The sequence below is a fragment of the Saimiri boliviensis genome, chromosome 15 (genome assembly GCF_048565385.1).
Source record: "Saimiri boliviensis isolate mSaiBol1 chromosome 15, mSaiBol1.pri, whole genome shotgun sequence".
Classification (NCBI taxonomy): Eukaryota; Metazoa; Chordata; class Mammalia; order Primates; family Cebidae; genus Saimiri; species Saimiri boliviensis.
This window is the reverse complement of record NC_133463.1, coordinates 5,972,257-5,997,457: the sequence shown is the minus strand read 5'-3', so window position 1 is coordinate 5,997,457 and position 25,201 is coordinate 5,972,257. Positions and strand designations below refer to the sequence as shown.

Genomic DNA, 25,201 nt, shown 5'->3' with positions numbered 1-25,201 from the left:
CTATTGAATTTTTATTTGCCGTCATGTAGTAAAGCAGGGCAAGCACTAACCTCAACTGTCTAAAGAGAGGGGAAGCTCACTCTGCTAAGGGGAAGCTATATGAACACTTGACTTTTAGGGTTGCATGCACTGGCAGGGGTGATGAGTTATGCAAAACTTCTTGTGTACCCTTCCATACTTTGCTCTAGCCAATGGCTTTGACTAAAAAGATGAAATTGGGGCAGCAGAAAGTCACCTGGATGACATGGTCACAGCTGCATTGGGTTGAGCCAGTCCCTGGGTGCTGTCTCACTGTTAAAGAATGCCTTTCATTTCATGACCTTCACTCTCTGAGCAGTGGTTTGTTAAGGGTGCCTTCCTGAATGATTGCAGGTCACCTCTGTATAGTTTGGGAGGCGCTTTCACCCACAGTCTTGGCCAATTTGGACTACACAGTTGTGAATATGGTCGGAGTCTCACCGAATAAATCCCATGGAAGTCATGTGACTACATGACTTATCGGCATTTCTCTGTGTAAGAAGATGACTCGCAGCAAGTTTAGGCTTTGCCTACAATGTGTTTCTGGCTCAGAGATCTTGTTGAGAGGCAGGAGAGCTCAGTAGTTAGGACCCTGGATCCTGGAGCCTGACTGCTTGCATTTGAATTTTCCCTTCACAGTTTATAAGTTGTGTGTCCTTGGGCAGGTAGCTTCAATCCTTTGATGTCAGTCTTCTCACCTATGATTTCATGCTTATTTACCATGTGCCAGGAACTAGTTAAATGTTAGCTGCACCTGTTAGTACTAGTATTATTGCTTCCATTAAAACTCAGAGGTGAAAATGGTCAATTCTAAAAGATTCTGTATCTCTTTTTAAAAAATAAGGCAGGGTACAAAGAAATGCCTTTCCAAAGACTATGAAAATGATCCACTAGTGTCTCTTGAAGCTAAAAAGTCATTTTTGTTGAGAAAGTAGTAGAGTCACTCACTCTTAGAATGACTTTACTACGGTTGCAAGTTCCTGAAATGATGATTTAACGTTTGGAAAACATTCTTTCTTTCCCCCGCAAACTAACGTTTTTACTGGGCGTGAGAGATACATCACATTCTGGAGAGTATGTTTAGTGGATGGTAATCTAATAGATTCTTAGACTTGGGGTTTTCAGTACAGAGGCACACTTATTTTCATATAATGGTCGTTGTCCTCATACCTTGCTCTGATCCCCAAACCTCCAGTATATTTTAGCAGGCATCTTTGTGTAAGAGAAAGGAGGAAAGTCTTCCAAGTCCTTGCTGAACACAGGAGCAGCTCCTACTTCTACTAGCTGTGACTTTCAAAGTTCTGCACAAAGCTCTATACCAATGAAAACCATAGCTTGGAAATTGTAGTATTTTTTCCCCCATCTCTAGTTTGTATTTATCAGAATTCTGAGAGTTATGCTCTAGGAAAACTCCCCCTCATCTTTTCCTTGAAGGGCATGTGTGGGGAAGAAGGAGAATCTTAAGAGTTTGATTTGTTTTTGTGCACATCCAGCTGTAAGAGCCTGCGGCTTCGGAATTTTTAAAAATAAAAGGGAATCCCTGGGAAGGTAGAGTGTGGTGTCTAGAAAAAATCAGAAAACTTGGGAGTTCTAAAAAGTACCTAGAAGGAAGGGAAAGGGGCAGATGGGGAAAAGTTTTCACTTTTGAGTTAGAAATCTCTTGGGTATAAGAGGAGTGAAGGAAACATTAGCTCTGGAGAGAGCCCTGGAGAGGGCCCTCGCTGGGGAAAAACAGAGGAGCTTCCGGACTTACCTGCAAGGAAGGCAGGCCTCCTGGTGGGGCTGTTTACAGGGCTGAACAGGCAGGCCTCAGGATTTGGGATTTGAGGAGCCCACACACAAATGTTTTAGCAGGTTGGGTCCCACTGCTCTGTGCTTCAGTGGCATGCTGTACTTGTTTTCTGACACCTTTCATCAGTATTTGTGTTGACTTGTTCGGTGTTTTCCCTGTGACATTATAAGCTCCACAGAAGGGATCATTCTGTCTTCAGGAGCACTCCATTCCAGCTCATGACAGGGTGCCTGGAATCCAGGACGTGTGTAAGAAGCGTTTGTTATGTGAAGGCTCTGGCGGTACTAACGTTCCAGCAGCTTTCCTGCTGCCAGTGTTTCTTTCCTGTGTGCCTGGCGCTCGACTAAAGGCAGCAGGACAGAGGCACACAGATCAGTTCTCACGGCTCCCCTGGGAAGCAGGTGGCAGCTTTAGGGTTCCGTCACTTTACAGCTTCAGCTTTACACCTGTTCCTCGCTGGGACCCAGACAGGCAAGGCCCTGCCCCGCAGACATCTCCTTGTCACAGCAGGGAAGGTGATGAGATGCTTTTTTTCTGGTGCTGTGGCCGTGAGACACTGGGTCAGGCCGGGAGAATTCGCTGGTCTGGATGGAGCGGGGAGAGGGTGTTGGCCCTGGGATCTGAACCACAAGAAGGAGTAGCCTTTCCAAGGTCTGGACTGAGCACAGTCCCGCAAGCACCCAAGGTGGGGACAGGCCGGGCGCAAGAAGGGTGGACGTGTAGAAGCAGATGGGGAGGGGAGGCGGGGGCCTGCTCACATCCGTCCAGGGGCGGCTGTGCTCTAACGCAGAGGGAGCGCTGCGCACCCGCGGGGCAGGTGCTGCTGGAGATCCCTGGGACAGAGGCGAGGAGCGCAGGTGGAGACCCGGCAGTGCGGGGCGCCTGGGGACCCGGGGCCTCGCGGGTGCGGCCGCGGAGCTGGGCAGGAGCTGGGCAGGAGCTGGGCAGGAGCTCTCCCCACCCGCGGCGCGGGCTCTCCCTCCGCGCTGGAGCGGGCACAAAGGAGCTGCGTCCCCCGGCCCTCCAGGAGCCCACCCGCCGTCGCAGGCTGCCCCGCAGCGGGGTCTGGAACCTGCGCTCGTCCAGTTCTTCCTGACACCGGGCGGGTGCTGGGGAACAGTTTGAGTTTAATAGATCATTTAAATGCCGTTTTTTAAGTCGGCAATTGAGAACGTACAAGAGGGATTTTTTTTTTTAACACGTTTTCTAAATGAAATATTTTAGTTGCTGTATATGTACCAAGAAAGATACAAAGTTAGGGTTTGTTTGCTTGCTTGTTTTGTAGCTTTTAAAAAACGGTTTGTTAATTTTTCTAATTTTACCAAAGTCTGCAGCCTGTACCTCAATAGAACAGAGGTATTTTACGTCACGTTCCTGCAGACAAACTGGAGCAATGTTACTGTTAAAGAGTTTTTTTCACGCCGGTATTCTTAGATTATTAATGTATTAAGGAAGAAATGAGACAATTTTCTTTAGGCTTTTTCTAAAGTCCAATATTTTTTGTCCAGATTTTAGAGTTCCAGAATAAATGTTTTTCACATATTAAAAAAAAAAAAAAAAAAAAAAAAAAGGCCGGGCGCGGTGGCTCACGCCTGTAATCCCAGCACTTTGGGAAGCCGAGGCGGGTGGATCACGAGGTCAGGAGATCCAGAACATCCTGGCCAAAAAGGTGAAACCCGGTCTCTACTATAAATGCAAATACAATTAGCTGGGCATAGTGGCGCGCGCCTGTAATCCCAGCCACTTGGGAGGCTGAGACGGGAGAATTGCTTGAACCCAGGAGGCGGAGGTTGCGGTGAGTCAAGATCGTGCCACTGCACTCCAGCTTGACGCCTGGCAAGGAAGCAAGACTCTGTCTCAAAAAAAAAAGAAAAAAAAAAAAGAGTGGTAACTCTCCTCAACGCCACAGCAAGAGTAAGAGCTGCGGGCACCCGGGCCTGGGCCCACCCGACCTCGCCCCCGCCGCCCTCTGCTATCTCAAGGCCTGTCCCTCGCCCCTCAGTGTGGGACCCTAGTGCCCGGAGACTGTGGCAGGGAGCTGCCCCTACAGCATGGCCCACGTGTGGACGAGGGAAGAGAGGGATCCTGAAACCTCTGCCTCATAGACAAAATAATGCTGCCCTCAATTGCTCTGGATGTCAAAAGAGAAAATGAAAGGTGCCAACTCAGGACCTCGTCTTACAAAAGAGAAGACTTAATCTTAAAAAGGTGGTAGAACCTTCCACCGAAGTATTAGCAAACGAGATAGGTATTTAAAGGCAAAATCCAGTAACTTAATGTTTCTTTTAACATTCATTCTTTGGAGTCTGAGGCCAGCTGTACCTCACTTCCTGGTGGAGGAAATCCCACACTTGCCATTTGAATGCCTGTGTGATTGACAAAGTATCATCCCCCTCTTCCCCTTGCATGGTATTTCATTTCATTTCTCTTGCAGAATGGGGGTTTGTGCAAACAAACAAACAAACAAACAAACAAACAAAAAAACAAAAACAAAACAAAACAAAACAAAAAAACCTTTCCAGAAGGTTTTCAGTGTATTTTGTCCAGATCTATCAGACGATTCACGATTCACTATCTATGGCAGCTGTAGCCTTAGAAAATGTATTTCATAAATAATAATACTTGAAAGTCAAGATTACTCCTTGATTCAGGCTTGCAGAATGAATAATGTGTTAGTAGGCATGAAAACAACATTAATGTTTGTATATCTCCATCAGAACTCTTGGGTGACCAGGTGCATTGGCAGTAAGTGGTAATATTTTGAAAGGAATCTTTTTTTTTTTTTTCCTGAGAAGTAGGTCTCAGTGGTAGACTTAAAATATTCAGTAAAACTTGTAAACAGATGTGCTGTTTTCAAGTCTTTGTGGTTTCATTTCTAGCGCACAGGCTAAGTCGATTTAGCATCATTCTTAAAGGCTCCAGGATCTTCAGAAGGGTAAATAAAATTTGGCTTCAACTTAAAGTCATCAGCTGCATTCGCTCCTCATGAGAGAGTCAGCCTGTCCTTTGAAGTTTTGAAGCCGGCATTGACTTCTTTCTGGCTGTGGAAGTCTTAGGTGGCCTTGTTTTCCAATAGCAAGCGATTTCCCTTACGTTGAAAATCTGTTGTTTAGTGTGGCCACCTTCATCAGTGATTTTAGCCAGGTCTTCTGGATAATTTGCTGCAGCTTCTAGATCAAAACTTGCGGCTTCACCTTGTACTTTTATGTTACAGAGCTGGCTTCTTTCCTTAAGCTTCATGAGTGATCTCTGCTAGCTTCACTGTGTCACAATTCCTGGCGCTTCCTCTCCCCAGGGCACAGAAATTCTCTCAGAACCACACTGAGGGGTTGGGGTGGGGATGAGAATGGGGGGCAGAGTCAGCGATTCAAGAACCGTTTTTCTGCACTTTGGGAGGCCGAGGCAGGCAGATCACTTGAGGTCAGGAGTTCAAGACCAGCCTGGCCAACATGATGAAATCTGGTCTGTACTAAAAATACAAAAATTCGCTGGAGGTGGTGGTGGGTACCTGTGGTGCCAGCAATCAGGGACGCTGAGGGGGGAGAATTGCTTGAGCTTGGGAGGCAGAGGTTGCAGTGAACCAACATTGTGCCACTGCACTCCAGCTTGGGCAAGAAGTGTGAAACTCCACCTCAAAATAAATAAATAAATACATAAATAAATAAATAAAAAGTAAAAAGAATGTTTGTCCTACCTCTTAAGTGCCTCTTTCAGTGATATGAAGTTAAAACCAGTCAATGCAAGTGCTCACCTGGTTTTTGGTTCTTACAAAGGTGTTTTGTCCCCACCCCCCATCTAGTTGTTTAATTTGTGTCCTTGAAGTGGGAATGGTTGGTGGAGGCTTCTCTTCTACTGTCTCCTTCCTAGCTTCAAACTTCTCTTCTCCAGCCTCCTCACTTCTCTCAGTCTTCATGGAATTGAAGGGAATGAGGACCTTGCTCTGGACGAAGGTACGAAGGCCTAGCTTTTGGCCTGTCTTGGCTTTTGACGTGCCTTCCTCACTGAGCTTAATCATTTCTAGCTTTTGATTTAAGGCGACAGATGTGTGACTCTTCTTTTCCCTTGAACACTTAGAAGCCATGGGAGGGTTATTGAGTTGGTCTAATTTCAATACTGTTGTTTCTCAGGGAATAGTGAGGCCCAAGGAGAGAGAGAGAGATGGAGGGAACAGCAGGCTGGTGGAGATGTCAGAACACACAGCATTTAAGTTCACCATCTTGTGAGGTTGTGGTTCGTGGACCCCCAAATAATTACAATAATAACGTCAAAGATCACTGAACACAGACCACTGAACAGTTATGTAATAATGAAAACGTTTGAAATATTGGGAGAATTACCCAAATATGATACAGAGATACCAAGGGAGCACATGCTGTTGCGAAAATGGCACCGATAGAATCGCTCCACTCAGGGTTGTCACAGACCTTTGGGTTGTAAGAAACACAGTATCTCCAAAGCATGGTAAAGAAGAGCATGGTAAGACCAAGTCTGCCTGTACGTGAACTACTAATGTGTGTTTTATGAATCATCAAAATAATAACGTAGCATTTGTGCCTTTGAAATATGCCTTAAATGTACATGTCCTCAGGCATTGTCTAGTGAACCATGTTAATCATTTCATTCAAATGTTTTTGGCAGGTACAAACAAGCAGCATTGTATTTTTTGTAATAAAATTAAAACAGTAGATTCTGGAGTTAGAGGGAAGACACGTTTTAGGAGAGCGTAAAGGACCATGATCTAGTGCATCCTAGAAAGAGCTTGTTCCATCTAAAATGTTTAATTCCACTAGGTCTTGATATAAGCCTGGGAGTTTCACTGAAGACCATTTGCCCGAGAGAAATTTATAACCACTGATGCTTAAAATGTGTCTTGATTGTTCATTTATAATTTTATGATCATAGAAGCATTGCTTTCTGGGGCATTGAAATTATTTCAATAAGCAAAACCTATATATAAAGATGCTTTAATTTTAATAGAAATATAATTTTTCCTGCGAAAAAGAGGGGGGTCAAATGAATGATTTTGTTTTTTTAGTTGCTTTAGGTACTAAAGAATTATATATATTTTTCTACACATTCTATTCTATGCTATGAAATTTATAGCAACATTGTAAAGGGAAGCAATGCAGAACGACGTTTTCTAACTGCAGGAAAAATTTCTGTGCCTCCTAATAAGTGTCTCTCTGGCGAGCGAGCGTACGTTTATTGTGTGTTCAGGCGTTCCATTATCTTTTATTACTAAAGCATGTTGTCCTTGTTTCCGTGAGCCGCTGATCCAATTAGGAGCGATGCTAAGATTGACTATAATGAGAGGAGCACATCAACTCAACTATCCAACTATTGTACTTTCTATTTAACGTTCATGAACTGTCTAAAGGCCCTATGGTTACTCTGCTACTTACGATGATTTCACGTTGCCTCTATGGAAAATATGAAAGAAACATAGAAAGGTCATGAATGAGATTCTGGTATGAGTATATTATGCTGATTGATCTGCTTAAGAATTCATAAAAACAATAGAAAAGCATCCTTTGTCAAGGAGAAATAATTAGTTTTGACTGGTAAAATATGCAGTTTGGTTCCTCAGTAGTTTTACAGGGATCTTCCACACATTAACAAATATAAAGTAATGTCTCATTGGAATGTCTTTTCAAGAGTTGACAGAGGAAGTAAAATTATTTATCAAATATGTCCACTTCTTGCTAGGAAGAAAGAGGACAGCCCTTTATAGTTCTTGGTCTCATAAGGCTTTAGCATTTGCTAAACTAAGAGTATGTTGAGCAGAGATTTCTGAGTCGTCGTGCTATGCCATGACCTATTCTATCAACATGTATCTGCTAGTTCGCCTGCTTTTCAAATTGATTTTTTGGTGGGGAGATGAAATATTTAATCACAGTCTGTGTATCTTCTAGAAAACATGAACAATCATGACTCAAGAACTGAACCTCCAAATCTATCTAAAAACACAGTTTTAGCCCTATTGACTTACAATGCTTAATTCCATTTTACCAATTTCTTTCCAATGAGACTAATTCTAAGCCTTGCTAAACATATGAGCCATTGTTTTGTGGGGATGCTGCGGTAGAAGCTTGGCTATCTGGCTAATATGCCCCATTGGTTCAGAATTCCTGTTACATATGGAATTTCTCCCTGTTGCATAGAGATCATCTATCCTCCAAATTTAGATGCATGTATTTCAATAATGGCTTTCCAGGAGTTTATCCATTGTTTGTTCCATATCAAAGATCATAGAGTATTATTTCTATGTGATTTAGTTATAATAAAGCATGAATAGAAAAAAATTGCCATTCAATGTATCCTGTGTTATCTTTTTGGCTTCCAACTCCTACACTGCTGGGTTGTACTCTGCAGAGTTTTAAAGGGATGTGAACATTCCAGAAGGCCAATCGAAAGCATCTAACTGTGATAAATTATTAAATTTCCATTCTGTGTTTCTTTCCTAAGGACAACTATTTGGAAACACTTTATTCTCTGTGAGTAAAGGCATTACGTGTCATTGGACTCAGCAGCAGAAGGAGGTTTTCTGCAATGTCCAGTAGTTGCAGGCACTTTGGGCTGTACATACAGCATGGTGGACCTAACAAAGCACTTCTCTTGATGGTGTTTGAGCTGTGCACAGCTATGTGATGCCATCTGGTTTTGAGGTACCAATTGCATACAACTTAAGAATTAATCTTGTAGCAGAAAAAAAAAAACTGGAATAAAATGGTCTCCACGTAAAACGACACTGATTTTAAACCCATTAAACCCATCTTGACACTTTTTACCCGAAAGGAAGCTATTCTCATAATTATGTAATAATATATTTTAACTCAAATTTTATAAAATTATCTGGATATCTGGATTTTGCCTATTGGCTAAACCATTAGCCACTGTGGATGCAAGAATGCTGTATTCTTTTTGTAAGTCTACTTGCATTATTAATATTAAAATCACAGATTGTCCTGCTTCTTAAATTGAGTACAGAGGGAACGCTCAGTAGGGAAACAGTCTGACATATTCAGGACATTCTTAAGCTACTAAAGTGAATTTTCTGCCTATAAGAGAAATTTTATGGGATAAGGTTATGTTATTCCCAGAAGGTTGTTGGTGGATGATTTGGCTTCATGGTATGTAGCATGACTTGCAGACATTGATTGGAAGCTGTGATTCATAGACTGAGATTCTTCCTTTTATTTAGTATGCTGTAAAGGAGTGAGAACATGCTAGACAGGTTATTCAGTGTAAGTCAATACATATGAGACAGATTAAGAAGCATCTGTCAGTATTCTTGTGTGGAACAATTTGTTCAACAAATATTTTACCAGTGATTACTATGTGCCCTGCACTGAATTAGGCAGAAGAAGATGAATAAGTTCTTTAAGAAGCTGGTAGTCAGCCAGGCACGGTGGCTCATGCCTATAATCCCAGCATTTTGGGAGGCCAAGGTGGGTGGATCACGAGGTCAAGAGATCGAGACCATCCTGGTCAACAAGGTGAAACCCTGTCTCTACTAAAAATACAAAAATTAGCTGGGCATGGTGGCACACACCTGTAGTCCCAGCTACTAGGGAGGCTGAGGCAGGAGAATTGCTTGAACCCAGGAGGCAGAGGTTGTGGTGAGCCGAGATCACGCCATTGCACTCCAGCCTGGGTAACAAGAGCGAAACTCCGTCTCAAAAACAAAACACAACACAACAAAACAAAAAGAAGCTGATAGTCTATAGAGAATGAGAGTAAACCTTTCAAAGGCTGTGATTAGTCCTGCCATCGAAGGGAATTGATAAAAGCGTTTATTCTGCTAATGAAAGGATTCCACACTTCTCTTTCTTGGTGGCTTTGATCCACCATGGCTTATTCTTTGACCCTCTTACCCTTGAATTTGGAGCTAAGCCCTTCTCCTTGAACCTGGAGGTGCTGTGACTGTTTTAATCCACAGAATGAGGGGGAAGCCCGAGGCCCCTCTGAAGACCAGGCAGCACCGCTGTATTTGCTGCAACAGTCACTCCTGGAGCACTAGGCCCCTCGTGAGGGTCCAGCTTCCAGAGGCTGTGAGCGGGCACTCCTGGCAATGGTCCTGTGAGGTCAGTCTTCCCTTTTTATCATCTGAACCCCTAGACACCAATGGGCAGAGACCGGCCCACCCCACTGTGTTTTGCCCAAATCCCTGACTTTCGCTGTGGGTAACTGTGTAGCAGCAGATCACCGGAACGCATGTGGTGAGGAGGTGATCGCTAAGGATCAGCTGGTGGCCACAGGGAGGGTGGGGCGGTGTTCTGTGCAGGAGCAGCCTCAGCCAAGCTGGCGGTGAGAGGGCCTCTATGCACATGGACTGTATGCCAACAGAGCTTTTGCGTTTCTTGCGCTGGATTGGAGTATGACATCAGAGGATAATATCTGAAAACGGAGATTGAATAGCAAGGATCAATGAGCGTGTGAGCACATGCGAGCAGCAGACATCAGCCTCTCCTGCCAGGCTGTACCACCCCGTTTCTCCCCTTTGCTAACAGATTTTCCTTGGCCTTTTCCTGTCTTTGGAAGGGGAGGAGCACAGGAAACATGTTTCCACTAAAAGGAAGGTTATGAGTAGAAGAAAGCGAAACTCAGAAAAAAACGTAAAGTGAATCAATATCGAGAGACTGAACCCTCTGTAACTGGAGGAAGAGCCATAGGGAAACTGATTTCTCAGAAAACTGATGTGTCTCCAGGCATTATGAAGTCCCAACTGACTGTGGCTTGGCAGTCCAAAGCCATTTCAATCAGCAGCTCTTCTGTGGTGCCTGCAAGTATACTCATTCTTTTAACACTTTTAGGCAACATAGCTGAAAATAGCAGATCAAGGCCACATGCATGTATGTGACCCAGTCATCTATGCAAGGCACACAAAGTCAGAGAAATAAGAGGCTGCATCTTCCTCTCCCTTTCCTTTATCCTAGAAAACGTTCACCACAAAAGGAAACATACTTTTGATTTATAGAGGTCTCCTTTCCACGATGCGTGTCTATAATGTAAATATTTTATTTAACCTATGTGCTGTAGACTCCTAAGTGTTTGTGACATCCGAAATTCATGTGCCGGAATCCTAACTCCCAATGTGATGGTATTTGGTGGTGGGGCCTCTGGGAAATGATTAGGTATTGAGGATGGAGGTCTCATTAGGTCATAAAGGTAGAACCCTTATGAATGGGGTTACTGTTCCTATGAAAGAGACCGCAGAGGCCAGGCGCAGTGGCTCATGCCTGTAATCCCAGCACTTTGCGAGGCCTATGTGGGTGGATCACCTGCGGTCAGGAGTTCGAGGACAGCCTGGCCAACATGGTGAGACCCTGTCTCTACTAAAAATAGAAAAATCAGCTGGGGGTGGTGGTGCACAGCTGAAATCACAGTACTCAGGAGGCTGAAGCAGGAGAATTGTTTGAACCCGAGAGGCGGAGGTTGCAGTGAGCCGAGATGGTGCCACTGCACTCCAGCCTGGATGACAAGAGTGAAAGAGTGAAACTCTGTTTCAAAAAAAAAAAAAAAAAAAAAAACAAAAAAAAAAAAAACGAAGAAAAAAGAGAGGTCCTAGAGAGGTGCCTCGGCATTTGAAGACACTGTGAGAAGATGTTGTTTATAAGTGACTCAGCACATGGTAGTTTATTACAGCAGCCCAAACTGACTGAGACATCCCCACACATGAGTTTTGAAGGTTTCTCAGTGTAGGATGAACAGGCATGTGCGTGGTCTCCTGGAACAGTGTTTCTTGACCTGTGGTTCTCGGACTCATGGGAATTTACATGTGTATTTTTGGGTGTCTGAGAATTTTCTTTGAGAAAATATACATTATTTTATTATGGTGGCATTTTCAAGTATCTACGTTAGTGTCCCTCAAACTTTACTGTGCATGCAAATCACTGGGTTACAGATCCTGTTCAGACTCATCAGATCCTAGGAGGCCTGAGGCTCCATATTTCTTTTTTCTTATTTATTTATTTTTAAGGCAGAGTTTCACTATATTGCCTGGACTGGAGTACAGTGGCATGATCTCAGCTCACCGTAACCTCTTCCTCCTGTGTTCAAGCAATTCACCTGCCTCATCCTCCTCAATAGCTGGGATTACAGGCCTGGCCACCACACCCAGCTATTTTTTTTTTTCTTTAATTTTTAGTAGAGATGGCGTTTCCGCATGTTGGCCAGGCTGGTCTTGAACTACTGACCTCAGGTCATCCACCCGCCTTGGCCTCCTAAAGTGTTGGGATTACAGGCGTGAGCCACAACAGACTGAGGCTTTGCATTTCTAACAAGCTCTCTGGTGACAATAGTGTGAGTGTGGGAGCAGCACTTTGAAAAGCCAGGCTCCAGATGCCCCTTACAGCCTGTAACTGCCAAGTGATGTCCCCGCCTGCCTGTGTTTGTGTGTGCTTATATTTGATCTAAGTTGTGCTGCTTTCATCGTCACAGATGAAAAGGAATGAAGACAGCCAATTCTTGTTTGGAAGCCTTCTGGTTACCAAGAACGTGTACTGTTGTCGGAGCGGAATCCATGAGATAGAATTTATGGGCACACATACTTGGTGGGCCAGAACTGGGAAGGCACTCTCCGTCTCTGCTCGTCCTTCACGTCTGCTGCCTGGGCCTGACTTCTCTGGGCACAGGCTTTCTCCAGGTCCAGCGGCAGCTCCATCCCCTCCCCTCTGCCCCCTGCATCCCTGTCCTGTCCTGGTTCCACAGGCCTGTCTGATTCCTTTCCTCACTCTTACTGTCAGGCGTTCCTGACGTCTGGGACTTGGCGACAGGCAGTTTGGATTAGATGGCAGTTCCCTGTCAGCCACCCTGGAAACTCACATAGGTGCCCACAGGGACTTCACCGCGCTGTCAGATCATGATATCTGTGACCTTCCCTTGCACATAGCCTTGGCCTAGAGGACACCTGGAAACTGGGTGATGAGGGGAGCAGGGGAGGAGGGCCTGTTGTAGTCACATAGAGCTTGTGTACTGCTGGGAAGCTATCAACCTATAAACATAAAATATGAATATCTACCCATAGTCTCACTACAGTATTATATTTTTTACTCTACCTCCTTTTTTTTTTTTTTTTTTTTTGAGACGGAGTTTCGCTCTTGTTACCCAGGCTGGAGTGCAATGGCGCGATCTCGGCTCACCACAACCTCCACCTCCTGGGCTCAGGCAATTCTCCTGCCTCAGCCTCCTGAGGAGCTGGGATTACAGGCACGCGCCACCATGTCCAGCTAATTTTTTGTATTTTTAGTAGAGACGAGGTTTCACCATGTTGACCAGGATGGTCTCGAGCTCTCGACCTCGTGATCCACCCGCCTCGGCCTCCCAAAGTGCTGGGATTACAGGCTTGAGCCACCGCACCCGGCCCTACTCTACCTCCTTTTTATTAGTGGTTATTTATTTTAACATGTGTCTTTGTTTATGAGTATAAATGGACATAGTGTTTCACAATCCGTGAGAGCCAGGTCGGGGTGATAGCCCCGCAGTAGAAAAAAGTCAAGATCCAGTGAAAAGTTGTCAGCAACATGAAAGTTCTTCCGAGATTGTCAGTTTTTTAAATCTCAGAACTGTAAATAGCAAAAATCAGTGTGTTCTTTAGAAAGTAAAAGAGCATACTGCTGGAAAGGAAGAGTACTTGCAGGACTGAATCAGAAATAAAATATAGCTTCTGGCAGCAATTGGAATGCCAAAAAGAAGACATAGCAGTTATTTTAAGAATTATCATTATCTTTCATTTAAAAGTGAAATCGTGGGAGGCTGCAGAACAGAGAAGAACGAGCTGGATTTTGAAGTCTCGCCGACTTGAGCTTGGATCATGGCTCTGTTACTTTCCAGTCCTGTCAGTTTGGGTAACGTGTACAGTCTCTTGGAGCCTGTATCTTCTTCTGTAATAATAATAATATCTCACTGGAAAAGTTGTGAATAGGAAATAAATCATGAGCATAACATCCCTCAGGAACACATCATCTGTAGTAAGCACTCAACTAGGAAATTACGGCTTAAAAAATGCGTGTGGAGAGAGGTGATGAGATCTTACATAGGTTGACGATGTGATGTGATTATTCCATGACAGCAAAGAATTAGAGTTCATAAACATAGCCTGCCACATGGGGCACAGGACAGAGCTTCCTAGTGGCTGCTCTCCAAAGTCCCCATCATGAAATTCATAGTAGTGAATTTTTTTGTGTGAAGGAATAGAAGGTCACACTGGTTTTGTTTACTTATTAATTTATTGGTAAGTACTTATTTCAGGTCTTGAGCTTCCGAACATTTGCTAATATTTATGGCTTTCATCCCTGGATCTATATTTCTGTTCCTTTTGTGTTTTCCAATACACACCAAAGAATATCTCTTTGTTGTTGTTCTGTTTTGTTTTTGAGATGGAGTTTTCCTCTTTCTCAGGCTGAAGTGCAGTGGTGTGATTTTGGCTCAAAGCAAACTTCGCTTCCCAGGTTTAAGCGATTCTCCTGCCTCAGCCTCTCGAGTAGCTGGGATTACAGGTGTCCGCGACCACGCCTGGATAATTTTTGTATTTTTAGTAGACACGGGGTTTCACCATGTTGGCCAGAGTGGTTTCGAACTCCTGACCTCAGGTGATCCGCCTGCCTTGGCCTCCCAAAGTGCTGGGATTACAGACATGAGCCACCTCACCTGGCCGGCACTGAAGAATAACTTAATGACATCCAGTTGACTTCATGAAGGGCGCGTGTTTGGTACTGCCTAAATCTGTGTTAAAAATTCAATGAACTGAAACTTGAGAACTGAATGTAAAGTTGGAAAACAAATGGACTCCTTCTTTCTGTGACTGGCTGATTGTATTTTATCTGGCATTTGACACCTGGTGGCAGCTATGATTTTACTTTCTCCTTCTGATTATTTTTGTGCAGCTTACGTTGATGGAGAATTCTTCCATTCCAAGTGTCATTCCAGGCACTTGCTGTGTACGGACACGTTTAATTATTACAGCCGTCTTATAAGGTAGATAATAACGTTGTTCCTGCTTTGGGGATGTGAAAGTAGGCTCAGAACCATTAAGTGACATGCCTTAGTCACCCTATTGGGTCAGTGTTGGAAGATTGAAACTTGTATTCCCACCATGGGAGGAAGCAGTGACATTTAGCAGGTTTTAGAGACGCTCACCCATTTCACATGTATTAAATGGGCATGTGGCTGTAAGATACAGGAAATGAGTAGTTAAAGCATTTTACTTTGTATACTGATTTGCTTTAATATGAAAATACTGGAAGTTTGAATCTGGACTTGTGTAAACCCGCAGTGATGTATCTTAAGTTGCCAGCTGTTAGGTGTAGAGGGGCCATCCGTGTGGACTGTCTATGTCTACATTTGTTCCTGGGCTAGTAAACAGCATTAAAACCAGAACAGAACAGACGGGGGAATGTTAAAGAAAAAATTATTCAGGACTACTGTGATATGTGTCAAGACCATTGGAGTAGGGGAAAGAGATGGGGCTCAACTTTAAATACAGCCAAGACGGCTGGGGAATTACAGCCAGTGAGCAGAATGAGGGATCATTGGATGGAAAATGACATAAAAAACATCAAGGGAGTGGGGGGTGGATTCTTGCTAAAGAGTCCAACTTAGCAGGACTCTTGCTACCACTGGACTAGCAGGCCAAGGGCAAGGCACCAGGGGGAGGCCTCGTTGAGAAGAGGGGTCAGAGAGGCCTGCATGAGGTTCAGTCAAGGAGGGAGGCTTTGTCAGGGCGACAGTGGTGAGCGCAGTGGAGAATCAGAGAAACGTGTTCCACATAGAACCGAAAACTTTACACATTGGAATGGCAATAAAGTGAGCCATTTAAGTCGGCTTTGGTATTTTTGATTAACTTTGTGATGAAGTTAAGAAATTTCTATTTATTCTCTATATAGCTTCTTCTCTTCGGGGGCTACAAAATTTCATTAGCATTGTTTTCACTCTTAACGCTACTGAGTCTTCTTATTTTAGTAATCAGATCAGCCTATACATTTGCAGTAATGGCCTTAGTGGATGGACAGATAGTAATTAATAAGCAACCGACCTAAGGGAGTAACAATGGTATAAATATACTTTCAATGTATTTAAAGGGAGAACAAAACTCATTACATGTTATACTTGTGTACATATTTAATTTTAGAAGGAAATAAATCGTTCTGTTACCATAGACTTTCAGAAACTTCTTCATTGAGTGAATTCTATGAAGAGTAAAATTTCACAATAACTTTAAAATGTATCCTGAGGCAGGAGAATTGCTTAAACCCGGGAGGTGGAGGTTTCGATGAGCTGAGATATCACCCTACTGCCCTCTAGCCTGGCAATAGAGCAAGATTCTGTCTCAAAAAAAAAAAGTATCATGTATCTGAGGATTGTATTCTGAGGTCTGAAAGTGTATTATGATATTAAATGCATTTTTTTTTACATTTCATGTAAACTTTATAAAACAACATAGGAGAATTTGTTTTAAAGATTTTCTACTTCAAATTGTTGTATTTTTGTTTATTTTCCTTTGTTTTTGCCAATATCATGATATGAAATGATAAAAAACCACATTGGTGTTTTAACAAAAATAATCAAGAGCCATTCTTTGCCATCCATGATATTAACAGACTTCTAATTTATGTTTTTAAACCTCTTTCGTGAACATACATGTCAGAAGGTTTACATGGTTATTTTAAACACCTGCTCAATCAAAAGTTATTAATATTTTAATCTTCCCAATCATGGATAATTTAGAAAAAGTAACATTGAGCATACTTCTCTGGAAAGCAATAAAGGATAGCCTTTAAAAATGACAGAAAAAAATATTTTATTAACTAGTGAGTACCCTTGGAAGTTACATTTCTTTTAGTCTTAGGAGGTTCAACATTATTGCTTTTAAGTGGGGAGAACTGTTTTGATATCATTCTCAAAAAGTAGCAGAAACAGAATGCAAACCACAGTTTAAACAGTCACTTAAAGTTTTGAATACTAGAAAATGAAAGAATCTGTTGTTTCAATTACCATTAAACAGTTATAATTGCAGAATTTTACTTAAATGACTTTCTTTTAAATTAGACTAACTAAAAACATGCATTTCAAAGTGCTGAAATTACACTGACAATTAGTATTTAATGCTCATTTAAAGTTTTATTCTACGTATTAACTATCTTTGCATTATCTCAATTTACATGTCCCTATGATTTTCTGAATCTTAATCCCAGTACCAATGCTAATGTTTAAGCTAGTCGTTCAAGAAAGAAAGAAAGGCTACAAATCACTTTTTCATACCATTACACAGAAAGGTACAGTTCAGTGCAATAATCTTGAGGAATTAGTTGTGAAAATGGATTGCTGCTGAAAATGGTAAATTGTCTATGCTTAGTTAAGGAAGGACTTTTCAGTGTGAAAGTTTGACAACATTGTTTCTTAGCAGAATGTTAAACTTAATAAATGTGAATGAAAGTAACTAGCGTTGTAAAACTGTAGCAAATAATCTGACTTCATTTGACTTCTAAAGAGGAATTCCAGTACAAAAATAAACCTGCGGCCTGGTGTGGTGGCTCACACCTGTAATCCCATCACTTTGGGAGGCCGAGGCGGGCAGATCATGAGGTCAAGAGATCGAGATCGTCCTGGCCAACATGGTGAAACCCCGCCTCAATTAAAAATACAAAAATTAGCTGGACCAGGTGGGGTGCACCTGTATTTCCAGCTACTCCAGAGGCTGAGGCAGGAGAACCACTTGAACCTGGGAGGTGGAGATTGCAGTGAGCTGAGATTGCGCCACTGCACTCCAGCTTGGTGACAGAGTGAGATGCTGTCTTAGTAAATGAGTAAATAATAAACCTGCATTGCACTTCTTGGTTCCTGAGATGGAAACTTGGGAACAAACTGTGGAAGGTGATCGTGGAAGGACTGTGGCTACTGGTTTGCCTTTTTGATGTCTAGTTCACCCTGAATCTGTTTCTCTGCACTATGATGTCCCTCCTTGCTCATTAAGAGCATTGTGCAGGCTGGGCACTGTGGCTCACACCTGTAATCCTAGCACTTTGGGAGACCGAGGTGGGTGGATCACCTGAGGTCAGGAGTTCAAGATGAGCCTGGCCATCATGGTGAAACCCTACCTTTAAAAAAATAAAAAAATAAAAATAAAAAAAAAGAGTAACGTGCAGTGAGACTGCTTCACAGCCCCTTCCTCTCCCAGAGAGGCCGGAGAAGCCTGCATCTGAGTCCTGTGGCCGAGGGAAAGAATGGCTGTGATGTGGTACTTCCCATGGCATGGCATGCTCTAGAGCCAGAGGCTGGGGCTGGCTCCCTGCCTTACTAGCACTGACCTTGAATATGACTTTTTTTTAAAAGGAGGAGGGAGGGGGACAAGAAAATGACTTACCTTCTTGTTTGTCATGAGGCTACCATGAGATAATATATGCAAAGGTGAAGCATGGTGTCTGACACACAGCGAATAGTCAAATGTTCGCTAGCGCTTTTGTTTTCAAATGTGTGGGTTTGCATGTATCCATAGTTGATCTTATTATCATCCTGCTATTTCTGACCCTCTTTATTACAAACACTTTTAGCCCATTCTCTTTGTATTCCAGGCTGCCTCTTATCTTTGAGGATCTAGAGCACAGTTGTGCAGCGGTAAGGGATGGGAAGGTATGTGTAATTTACTTAGAGCCACAGCGGCCACGTCAGTGTGCAGTGAATGCGTGTCTGTTTCTTTGCTGGAATTTGTGCCTCTCATTTTTCCCGGTTGGACCCTCCAGAGCACTCCTGTGGCACCCCTTCTCGTTGGTTCCCTGGTCCTCTTGGTTCTACGGTGACTCTAACTTCATTAACTCTGCCCCAGACCTTTGCAGGAGACCTTGCCTCAGCCCTACATCGTCGGTCTCTGCCTTCCTCCCACCTTCCACTCAGACTTCACACAGTCCCAGAGTCACTGGGTCACTCTAGTCTGAAGGCAAAATCAGATCAGTCCTGAACTTATGATCCTCTGCTGTGAGCAAATCCTTCTCCGAGCCTTTCCAGAATCCCCCAGGGCTGACCTGACCTGGTGGCTTCCATGCCCCCTGCTCTGCCCGGCTTGCCGATGACCACAGCAGCTGCTTGGGGTCTGCCCAGACCAGCCTGAGCTGCCATGGCTCCAGGCTCTGCCATCTACCCTCAAAAGAGTTTACCAGAATCTTCCTCTAAAAAAACAAATGGGATCCTGAAAAGTCTACGAGCTTCTCTGATACCACACGATTCCCCCAGAAAGCACAGGCGTCCAGACAGAAAAAAGAGAGTGGGGCACGCGAGGAGGTGTGGTTCACTGGAGCAGCTAGGAGGGTCCACTGTGGTCCCCTCTCTGTCCTGCCCACACCAGCCCTCCGTGTCTCACCCGCTTCTGCTCACCTCGTAGGTTACTCACCCGGCAGGCCACTTCTCACCTCGCTCCTGTTTCCTACTCTCTTTGATGAACCAGCAGCACTGCCTGGCTCTGGGTCTCTCTTTCTCTCTCTTTCTGTATATGTGTATTTATTGGTGCCACAGCTGGAGGAGAGGCAGGCAGAGGAACCACACGTGTGGACCAGTGGCCGAGGTGCTGAATCCAGGGAGCACTTGCCACCGGCAGGCAGCACCACCTGGTCCAGCAGCTTCATACTCAGCTGCTTCCAGGCAGAAGAGCCTGGTCTCTTTCTCTCTGTCTCTTTTCTGTTTCTCTGTCTCTCTTGTTTGTTTCTCCGGCTTTTTTCTTGTTCTCTGACTCTCTCTGCTTCTGTCTCTCTTTTTGTTTTTCTCTCTGTCTCTGTCTCCATTCTGTGCTCAAGGACGACCCTAAAAGCAAGTGACATACTTCTTTCCTTAACTGTCCCCAAGGATGGGGTCTTTGTCATCCGAGGGACAGCTCCTGAAACCTGGTCAGGAAGCAGGGTCAGGAAATGTCCTGAGACACCAAAGGGCACTTGGCATGTATTTCCACTGTAGGCCCTGTGAGGATTACAGGACGTAGATTGTGTCGTTATTCATAATGTATATGTTTATTTTTCCTCTAAATAATAGCTTCTGGTGCAGATAGGAAAGTATGCTCTTTATAACTCTCCTAATTCAATGTTTGCTGTAAACGACTGGATAACCGTAGTCTTTGCTGGAATTTGTCAGATAGGACTGCTGTGGACTGGCTTCGATTGTTCTGAAACTTTTCCTTCATGTTCTCTGTGGTGTTGAGATTTCTCAGGAGCACAGAATGTTTCTTGTGTCACTTGGCGAATTTGGCTAGACGTGTTTTTATTTTGGACGTATTTTTTGAAAATCAAACCGTAGGTCCGTGGTTCCAGATCACTCTTCAGTTCTGCTATTGTTCTTGGCTTCCAGAGACAAGACCGTTAGCGGCATGCTACGGAATGTGTACCATTGTCTAGGGTTCCAAGACTCCGCCATGGCTGCTGCTGCCGTCCGTGCGGCTGTGACGGCTGGTGGGAACAGCACTTTCCTTTCGTGGGAAGAAGGTGTGGTGGGCAGCACTGGTCCCCGTTGGAGAGATGTTTATGTCTTGCCTGTGAAGCACTGCCCTCCCTCTGACAGCTGCTTGCCAAGTGGCTCCATCCATCACTGGGAGCAGGCACCACACGGCTCACTGCCCCAAGGTATCCTGAAATATTTCTCCCAACTATAACATGTTCATTTTCTCCACCTTGATTTGCTGTGAAGATACCTATCCCACAGGAGATACGAGAGTGATTTGCCTAGTTTAGAACTACGGTGTAGCTGTTTTGACTTTAAGTTGCGTGAGGAGTTTACATCTCAGATCCTGCTGAAGCCCTGTGCATTCTGATCAAGAGACAGGAGACAGCGGGAGACATGGAAGGGATTATATAAAGACGGTTGCTTCCTGGATTCATGGACCAATGGGGGGAAAAGCCAGTTACATTCTGTAGCAAGCGAAAAACCAGAGGAAAAAACTTCTTCAGAGCAGAAGTCTAGATGGCTCCATCCCCAGGCTGAGCCCGTCCAGCTAAGCCAGTGTTCTTGGAGCCTCTGTTTTTGCTTGACTATTAGCTCGATGAAGACCTAGACTGTCTTTGTCACCTTGATCATAGCTATTCAGTCAAAGCTTCTTAGAAGAATGGGATGTTAGCCAAGCACGGTGGCTCATGCCTGTAATACCGGCGCTTTGGGAAGCTGAGGTGGGTGGATCATGAGGTCAGGTGTTCAAGACCAGCCTGACCAACATAGAGAAACCCCATCTCTACTAAAAATACAAAAATTAGCCAGGTGTGGTGGCACGTACCTGTAATCCCAGCTACGCAGAAGGCCGATGCAGAAGAATCACTTGAACCTGGGAGGCGGGGGTTGCAGTGAGCTGAGACTGTGCTACTGCATTCCAGCCTAGGAGACAGAGTGAGACTCTGTTTCAAAAAGAAAAAAAGAATGGCATGTGACGGTTCTGTAACGAACAAGGCTCGTTCTGCCTGTTGTACAGTAAGCCAATCGCTGATATGACAAGTTCGCGGTGGAGAAAAGATTTTATTTACAGGCAGCTGAGTGAGAAGATGGGAGAACAGCAGTCAAATCTGTCTCCTTGGAGATGGGGTTTTAGGGATATTTATGGGATAGAGGAGCAAGGCGGGCTGAAGCATAGGGCAAGGTGATTGGGGGTAAGGAAAAGTGAGGTAATCGGTCATCTGTGCAAGTATAGCCCAGCTTCATAGCTCTTCATGGGATGCATGTTCACAAAACGGCGTTATTACCATGATGTGAGGATGGAGATTTTGGCCCTCTGACCTCAAAAGGTCACCCATGGGATATTCACTCAGATTCAGTTGAAGGGTCAGTGGTCTCAGCTGGCTTGAACTGGACAAGAGCTGACTCCAAGTTCCTGAAAAACAACTTAAGTAAACATTTCCATGGTGACCTATGCATCGGAGATATTGCCTATAAGGAAGATGGTGGGAGTGTAGTTATAAATGGCTTAGCTGTGTGACTTTTAGCTATACGGATTTTAAAATCAACTAAAAGCAAGGGACTGAGGTAAAGTTTGGTGAGGCTAATCAGATTAGCCTTCAGTTTCAGATCTAATGCATGGTGGTTCTAAGTTTCTTTCAGTATGAAATATCTGTGATTACATGTCAAAACACGTACCACAGGAAGAGAAGGCATTATTGAAGAAGGAGGGAATGACCAAATTCCTAAAGGCACGTGGTTCTTGGAGGCTAGAGAGAATAGGGTAAGATTTCACACGAGGATAATCAAGACTACCCGGAGACTGGGACTAACAGCTGTGAAGGGAGCATCAACTATCAAATATCATGAACCAGGAAAAAGTCTACTCAGTACAAAGTCAGAAGCTAAAGGTTAATTCCATCATGAGTTGGAGTAAGAGTAGAGGCAGGTGGCAGGAGCCCAGAGCTTTGAAGTCACCAGGTTTTCCAATATTTGAGCAGTTTTTTGGAGTCACGGTAGCGATCGGACCAGTTTTATCAGAGTGGACGTAGGGCTGGCTGAGTCTTCATCTGGACCTCAGCTACAAATTCTGAGGAACAGTCAGTATTTCTTCCCATATGAACTGCTGGGCACATAGTAAACTATTAATAAACGTTTGGCAGAATGACTTTGGTGTAACTCAATTAGAAAATGTGCAGTTCATTCCACAATTCCTGTGTTTGCCAGTGATGTGCATTCTTATTCAGTTTTGGCCTCATTTATAATACATAGAATGGTGGTGTTGAACATGCCGCCGTTCCGTGTTTTGTAGTTATAATGTGTGTGTGTGTGCACACATCTGCATATAAAATATTCAATCCAGCTTACAGCTCTCAGTTTTCTTTTCTTTTTCTCTTTCAAATTATTCATGGCTTGTGAATGCTAAGAAAGCCGTTTTAGTCCTGTATTAACCGGATTAACTGAAAATTTAGAACTTGGTTGTTAATTGACATTATGAATTTTCTCATGAATTCTTTTTTCCCCCAGAAGTTTCACTCAAATATAAACTTGAATATAATGAAGTTAACTTTCTATAATTCATTTACTCCTATTATATCAGAAAGATCATCAAAATTTGACATGAAACTCAGTTCATATAAAGACTCAATTGTCAACTAGCTGTTGGTCTTGAACAAGTCAGTTAAATTCTCTTGGCCAGAGGAAACACTTTTGGAATAGCAGAGCAAGGACTTTCAAAAATCCACTTTTCCACAAAAGCAAAAAAAAAAAAAAAAAAAAAAGCTTGCAACAGTTCGAGGAACATTTATACAAAAGTGACTGAATCTCAGCAAGAAGAGTGAGCTAGTTCCCTGCTTTGTGATGTTTTAACTTACTAGATTCCTTCACTTTCTTTCCACCTCCACAGTAGCCTTGAAAACCAGCAGCCTCGCAGCCGTGGTAACTCTAAAATTTAATCAGGAGCTTAGAAATTACTAAGAGGAAAGAATAAGTTTGGAGATCCTAAACAAAGACGGATGATCGTCATTATTTATCCTGTCTGGAAACATGGTGGAAAAGTCCCATTCACAAATGTCTTGACTTGACTTGACTCAGAACGATCTCTGTGAGTAACGTGTTAGCCTCAGGGCTGTGGCTGAAAGCATCAGCAGCAATTATTTAATATATCAAAGTAGCCCACGGCAGTGATACCAGTTAGGGCAGACAAGAGGATAGTCAAAAATCTTAAAAGGAAAATCTGAAAAATGAAACACCTGTAGCAGGCTTTGAAAACATAACATGTTTTCTGACGTATTCCAGGGGATCTAGAAGACCATGCAAATATGCAGTGAAGATTTGAAAAAAGTGTCTGTAGGGTATCCTGAGATTCTGCAAAACAGGAAGTGAAGGCTACGGCACAGAGGTAAACTTTCAAAGTGTGGAAGGCATGCCTCAGAACACACATATACAGCCCCTGAACAAAGCATGGGAGGCCGATTGGTTCAAGGTGTTTGAGGAAATCTCTGCCTAATAATTAGCTAACTAACAATTTGCTGAGTGGAAACTTCAGCAGCCTCGCGTGACAAAGAATACAGACTTTGCAAAACTCATCCGAGCAAATCACTAAACAAGCAGCAAAAACATCAAAACTAGGAAGGAGTTCAGATTTTTAGAGTTGCCCTATTATGTTATGTTAAATGTTCCATTTTCAAAGAGAAAGGAGGAGGGTAGAAGGGGGAGGGGAAGAGACAGAGATAGAGAAAGGCAAAGAGAAAAAATCAGAAAAGAGGAAAGTACTACTCATGCATGGGAAAGGCAATCAATATTAACTGTAAGAACACTCAGATGTTGGGCTTACTTGATAAAGACTTTAAATCAGCTGTTACAAACACTTTCAATAACTGAAGGAAATTATATCTAAAGAATTGCAGGACAGTCTGGGCATGGTGGCTTGCACCTGTAATCCCAACACTTTGGGAGGCTGAGGCGGGTGGATCATGAGGTCAGGAGATCAAGACCATCATGGCCTTGATGAAGGTTTCATCATGATGAAACCTTGTCTCTACTACAAATACAAAAATTAGCTGGGGGTGGTGACACGTGCCTATAATCTCAGTTACTCGGAAGGCTGAGGTGGGAGAATTGCTTGAACCCGTGAGGCAGTGGTTGCAGTGAGCCAAGATCCTGCCACTGCACTCCAGCCTGGCACCTGGCGACAGAGTGAGACTCTGTCTCAAAAAAAAAAAAAAATGCTTATAGTTATATCCCAGGCCCAGGTGGCTTCACTGATGAATTTTACCATACATTCAAAGGATAATTAACAATTCTTCACAAATTTTTCCAAAAAAACTGAAGAAGAGAAACTACGATTTGGCAATAAAAAAATTCATGCTACAACATGGATAATATTTGAAAACATTTTGCAAAGTGAAAGAAGCCAGTCACAAAAGACTACCTATTTTATGATATCATATATATAATATAAATATCTCGAATAGACAAATCATAGAGACAGAAAAGCAGATTAGTGATTTTCTGGGGCTAGGGATAAGGGACAATGGGGAATTCCTGCTAATGGATGTAGAGCTTCTTCGTGGGGTGTTGGAAATATTCTAAACTTAGGCAGTGCGGATGGTTGAACAATTATGTCAGTATGCTAGAAACCACTGAATGGTACATTTTAAATAGGTAGATTTTATGCAAGGTATATATCATTAAAGCTGTTATACTTTTTATTCTCTCTTTGCCTTGTTTTCACATTTGAGAGATAAGAGGGCTGGGGCTGATTGTCTATATAGCTTCTGATGATGGAAAGAGTCAAAGTCTGTAAAATGATGTTAAGAGATTTATTCTGAGCCAAATATGAATGACCATGGCCCATGACACAGGCCTCAGGAGGTCCTGAGAACATGTGCCTAAGGTGGTCGGGGTACCTCTTTGTTTTATGTATTTTAGGAAGGCATGAGATATCAATCAAACAGGTTTAAGAAATACGTTGGTTTTGTTCAGAAAGGCAGGACA

At 43.3% G+C, this 25,201-nt stretch overlaps 2 protein-coding genes and 1 pseudogene across 2 annotated transcripts in view; all 3 read left to right on the top strand.

Annotated features, from left to right (window-relative positions):
- Nucleotides 1-25,201, top strand: part of PXDNL (peroxidasin like) — a 379,412-nt gene that overhangs the window by 24,498 nt on the left and 329,713 nt on the right. The window lies entirely within an intron of this gene.
- Nucleotides 1-25,201, top strand: part of PCMTD1 (protein-L-isoaspartate (D-aspartate) O-methyltransferase domain containing 1) — a 157,115-nt gene that overhangs the window by 109,803 nt on the left and 22,111 nt on the right. Inside the window, exon 6 of the mRNA XM_074386649.1 lies at nt 18,379-25,201. This exon is cut by the window's right edge and continues 22,111 nt beyond it. Coding sequence (XP_074242750.1) covers nt 18,379-18,404 — 26 coding nt within the window. The 3' untranslated portion in view covers nt 18,405-25,201. The remainder of the gene's footprint in view (nt 1-18,378) is intronic.
- LOC104653364 (nuclear receptor coactivator 5-like) overlaps nt 20,154-25,201 on the top strand; it is a 42,951-nt pseudogene continuing 37,903 nt past the window's right edge.